The sequence below is a fragment of the Cyprinus carpio genome, chromosome B8 (genome assembly GCF_018340385.1).
Source record: "Cyprinus carpio isolate SPL01 chromosome B8, ASM1834038v1, whole genome shotgun sequence".
Lineage (NCBI taxonomy): Eukaryota > Metazoa > Chordata > Actinopteri > Cypriniformes > Cyprinidae > Cyprinus > Cyprinus carpio.
The window spans coordinates 588,237-593,279 of record NC_056604.1 but is presented as its reverse complement, the minus strand read 5'-3'; the positions used below and the strand labels follow the sequence as shown (position 1 = coordinate 593,279).

The following is a 5,043-nucleotide window of genomic DNA, read 5'->3' as shown; positions in this document are numbered from 1 at the left end:
CATGAGATGAGAACAAAAAATACACATTCATGTAAATATAAATAAGCGAAGACAGAAAAATAAATTGAAAAATAAAATAAATTGTATGTACAGTTGTGCTATAGATAGAATAGAATAGGAAACTTTCCCAAAAGTGTAAGCCTGTGTTTATCTGCGAGACTCTGTAGTTTTAATGTGGACAGGACTTTCATGAAGATGTTTCACTGTTGTACTGAATAAATGATTTGAACGGCTTGTAAAGGGTCAGGACTCAGAAGAAGGCTGAGTTAATTATGAATGATCCCTTGAAGAATGTTGTTAAGTTTCTTCCTTCTACTTGCAGATATTATTTGCCTTTATGAAGAACCAATAGATTTAAAACCTGGCCGAGCGGAAGTGACGCGGAAGGGAACGCTGGCCGAGCGGAAGTGACGCGTGAGCCGGCTGAAAGAAAAGACAGACGTTCGCGCAGAAGCGATTGCACAAAAGTCAAATAAAAGAGCGTTCGCCGCGTGTGTTCGCGCCGCGGAGTCCCGCCGCTCGTGCAGGTAAGACGTTCCCTCCATCGCTCTCCTGATTAAACGCCTCCTTTTCTCCGCGAACGCGGCTGCGCGCGCGATGCGCCTGCGAACGCGCACAAAAACACAACGGGGCTCGTAAAACCCGGGCTCCGAGCGGCTGTTTTCATCCGCGCGTCGATCCGTGCGAGTTGCTCTCGGTTAGCAAACATTAGCTCCGCGGCTAGCGGAGGCGTTGCTAAGAGACTGCCACAAAGCCAGAGAGAGAGAGAGAGAGAGGGAGAGAGACAGAGAGAGAGAGAGGAGAGAGAGAGAGAGAGAGAGAGAGAGAGAGAGGAGGACACCTGTCAATCATTAGGGTCACGTGTGCAGTGCCACATCAGCTCTGAGTATTCCGCATCCTCAGCAGCGGTGATCTGCGCGTGCTGGACGAGTGTTTGTTTGACACCTGTCAATCATTAGGGTCACGTGTGCAGTGCCACATCAGCGCTCTGAGCGGCTCCGGTTCCGCCTCTCTTCTTCTGGACGCGGCTCGGATCCGGTTCTGAGGCGCGGAGCGGGAAGATTCCGGGTGCGTAAGCGAGCCGCGCGCCTCCTTTTTGGCAAACAGCGCCGTCAGGTAACGTTAAACACAGCGCGCGATGAACGCGGCTTCACCTGCTCAGGTGCGCGTGTGCTGACGCCGCGTGACGCTCCGGTTGCGTCGCCGCCGCTGGGAACGGGCGTGTGCGTCATCCAAACGTACGTGTTTGCATAGCTTAGGTTTCTGTTTCCTGAGAGAGAGAGAGTGCTGAGTAAACGCTCATAAAGCAGCCGGTGACACCGGGCTCTCGCGGAGGAACGGGTCCGGATTCACGGAGGTAACGTCAGGAACGCTTCTGTCTCCGTTTAACACTCCGTTTCCGTTATTCGCTCAGATGTGTTTTGTTTTGGGCTTCAGAGGGGCTAACGGGAATGAAAGCACGCTTTAGTTTCCTTCATCAGATCGTTTCAGTTAAAGCTCTGGCGTTCTGAGGATCGTTCGCGAACTCTGTTCGTAATTCCACTCAACTCTATTGTTAACGATGGAGCTCGCGACCATACTTGCTTTTGGGAAACGCAGAGAGAGAGAGATTTAAAAATGGATATATGTTCTACATTCAGTGTAAACACTATGCTTTGGCTATACATTGTAACAATTGTCATGCCAATAAAGTACGAATTGAATTGAATTGAATTGAATTGAGAATCCTGTAGATCTCAGCAGCACAGAAGAAGATCCAGCTCCCCGCTGGCCTTCAGGAGGATCTAACTCCGTGTTAGTGTCATGTTTAAGTTGGGCTTGGTTCGAGATATTCTAATGTTTGCGCTGCAGGCGTGTTGAGCTGTTTTACTGTTTAATGCTGCTCAGAGCTGGCTTAGGTGCATCTACACAGATATCAGCACTTTAATGCAGCATCACATCTCTACACTGAATTCTGAGGCCGTTTCTTCAGTAACAGAAGCCTCTGACGTTTCACGCAGTTTCTCTTCTCGTGTGATGGAGCGAGATAAACATCTTAAGGAGCCGTCGCCTCACTTCTGGGTGTGATGGCACTTTACTGAGCGACTAACGCAAACAGGGTTTAATCTCTTACCATGAGCTCCAGAGAGTCTGTCTGCGCTGCAGGAATCAGATCAGCCTCATTTTACATCAGTGCTTTTTTCTTCATCTCACTGTTCTTGTTTTGAGTTTTGAACTGTTTTACTTGATTACAGTGGCAGGTGTTAAACTTCAGATTTTCTCTCTTCCTGTAGATTTGTGACTGACTGAGGAGGATGGCGAGGAAGAGCAGTTTTAAAGGTGAGCGATCGCCAGATATGATTCTGTTCATATGATCACTGACAGGCGATAATATTATCTCCTTATTCTGAAGACATATCTTGATAAGTTTGGTTTGGTTTTCAAAGACAGTATGTGCTGCTTTAGATGTGTGACGCCTTCTATTCAGGTAAAGGTTAACCACACGAGTGGTTATAAAGGCAGTACTCTTTCCTCACTTTCTGTTTCTAACCCACTCACGAATTCAATGTTATGTTTTTCATTGAACTCTTATTGCTTTATTTTGTAACTGTAGCTGTTCTATCTGAATCATGTCTCTTTCATGGGGGGCAAAAATAATTTTATTCCAAGTAATTCCAGAAATGCATCCGGAAATTTCAAACAGTTTTAATCTCTGTTAAAACTAGATTTGCTCAAGTGGTATTTAGCAGATGTCACAGGTCTGTTTTATTAAACTGTTCGCCTTTTAATGCATGTAGAAAACTCTCTTTTATGAAGTGAACTCACTTAAAGAGTTACTTAGTAGAATTTTTCCAGAAAAAGTTTGAATTTTTATCATAAGTTAATGTAAAAAATCTTGTGTAATGTAACTTGTGTTTGGTTTTGAATGTGTATCTAAATCTCAATATAAATTTCACAATCTAAATAAATATAACTTTTAATAAAATATTCATCCAATACTTAATTTACACCAGATAAATAAAATATGCTTCTACTTCTGGAGTTATTCCAGAGTTATTGTGCAGCAGATGGTTTGATGGCAGCAGCTGATGATGTTATATTTGTCTCTTTCAGAATCAGAATGACTGATACCTGAGAACACGACAGTGCCGTCAGTGTTATTTGTGTTAATAGTTTGTAGCTTTGCGCTGTGAGATTTGTTTCCTGAGTTTCGTTTCTCAAGCAAGTGAAGAGCGGTCATGAGCAGCTGATTCACTCAGATGCTGATCTTGGGAGGTTTTTAGTCTTTGGTAGAAACACAAATCACGTCAAAGACTAGGCTGCGTTTGACGAGACATTTCTTTAATGCCATGCGGTCGAGTCGCTCGCTCTGCAGTCTCTGGTTTTGTTTGGCAAATGAAGACTTTGCGTCTCAGTGACTTTGCAAATTGCTGAACTCTGGCGGGGTGGTGGACGCTCTGTAAACCGTGAGCAGCCGGTGTCTTCAGAAGCCTCTGACCCGGTCAGACCACGCCTCGCTGCATCACTCGTCTTTATGGCCGATGTTTCTGACCGGTTTCTTATCAGTTTCACAGCTTCTCAAGAGCTTGAGAAATGTTGCTCGGAGGGAAATCCACGCACAAACGCGCTCGGCAGCATCAGCAGAGTCACCAGACAGCATAGTTGAGAGAAAAATCCAGTCAGACCGATGCAGGGCGAGTGAACATCTGACGTTTAGCAGCGTCACAGATTCCTGTGTGAGCCGAAGGTGTGGCTGTTTGTAATTCACTTGGAAACCTGCTGATACAGTTACTGTACTAGTAAACCTGCGGTCGGTTATCAGTTTATCTTGTAGATCACTGATTCTGAGTGAAGACAGATGATGGTGCTTGAGCTGTGACTGATTGTGGTGTTATTTTCTACTCTCATAAAGCAGCCTGCGGCAGCACCGACAGAGATGAAGTGTTAATCTCTGCTGGAAATCACATTCGTGTCTGAGTTGTTTTAGTGTTTGATTACGTTCTGTCCTGTCTCGAAGCATGATCTCCTCACAGAAGGGGGAATTATGGGAAACTATAAACATTTGCCACTTCACAGACTCGTGTGGGGCTGTAAAAACTGAAAATATTAAAAAGGAATGAGTATGAACTATAGGAGTCGTCAGGGTGATTCTGACTCTCTGTATAGTTCGAGATGGAAAGGACAAACATACTGCTAACAAATGTAAAAATGAATTAAACGAGAGATAAAGATGTGAAGACCGATGAGATTATACTATAGAGAAAGCGTGGACGCTTCGCCTGTTTCTCAGGCCTGTGCTGTTCTGATTTCTGCACACATACAGTATGATAATCGAGTCATTATCGGTTGCTTAGTGGTTTGCGTTACTATAAAACAGAAAACAAATGTAGATACTGCATGTAGCACACTGTAATGCTGCACTAAACTGAATAATGTTTTTATAACGTTCAGCTGTTACTCCACTCTAAAGTGATTATATTTTACTGCTAGTGATGAGAGCTGTTTCTAAAGACTTCATTTAGTGTATTTGTTTGTTTTTTATTTAATAACCTTTATGTATTTGAAGCGTGTCAGATTGGGAGTTGATTTAAATGACTCTGATCTTTGCATCGGGGGTCAAAGCTCTTCTTCGGGACGTCCTGATCTCTGTGCGATCGTTCTGCTTCTGTCTCTCTCTGGCTCTTCTCTTGACCTACATATTTTTGGGGAAAAGCTTTAACCGAGATCCTCTGCCAAGACTTGAGTGCTCGAGCTGCGTTTCAGAAGTGAACACGTGGAAATCTCTCTCAGTCTCTCCTCCCTCCTCTTTTTCCAGATGTGTCAGGAGTGGTGTTCGACACGCACTCGAAAATGGTCATGTCTCAAGGAGGATCGTTCGAGAAGATGAAGGAAAAGGTACACAGGGCTTTTCTTCCATTTGTCTGGCTTTTATTGATGGTGCTGTGCTCTTTATGTCAGTGTTTTTACTCTTTCCTGTGAATCTCGGGCTCGACTCGCTCAATGTTTTGGCTCTCGTCAGATAAACGCCGTGCGAGCCGTGGTTCCCAACAAGAGCAATAATGA

The 5,043-nt window shown here is 44.4% G+C and overlaps 1 protein-coding gene across 4 annotated transcripts in view; it reads left to right on the top strand.

The window, feature by feature from the left end:
* The first annotated feature begins 372 nt into the window (after positions 1-372).
* The window catches only part of LOC109095134 (spermatogenesis-associated serine-rich protein 2-like), a 19,532-nt gene continuing 14,861 nt past the window's right edge, over positions 373-5,043 (top strand). Inside the window, exons 1-4 of one of the 4 annotated variants that reach the window (XM_042729160.1) lie at positions 373-527; positions 2,274-2,319; positions 4,796-4,875; positions 5,000-5,043. The exon at positions 5,000-5,043 is cut by the window's right edge and continues 65 nt beyond it. In XM_042729160.1, coding sequence (XP_042585094.1) covers positions 2,295-2,319; positions 4,796-4,875; positions 5,000-5,043 — 149 coding nt within the window. In that variant the 5' untranslated portion in view covers positions 373-527; positions 2,274-2,294. Of the gene's footprint in view, positions 528-941; positions 1,117-1,154; positions 1,358-2,273; positions 2,320-4,795; positions 4,876-4,999 lie in introns of those variants that run through there. The other 3 variants (XM_042729163.1, XM_042729161.1, XM_042729162.1) reach the window with 3 other exon arrangements.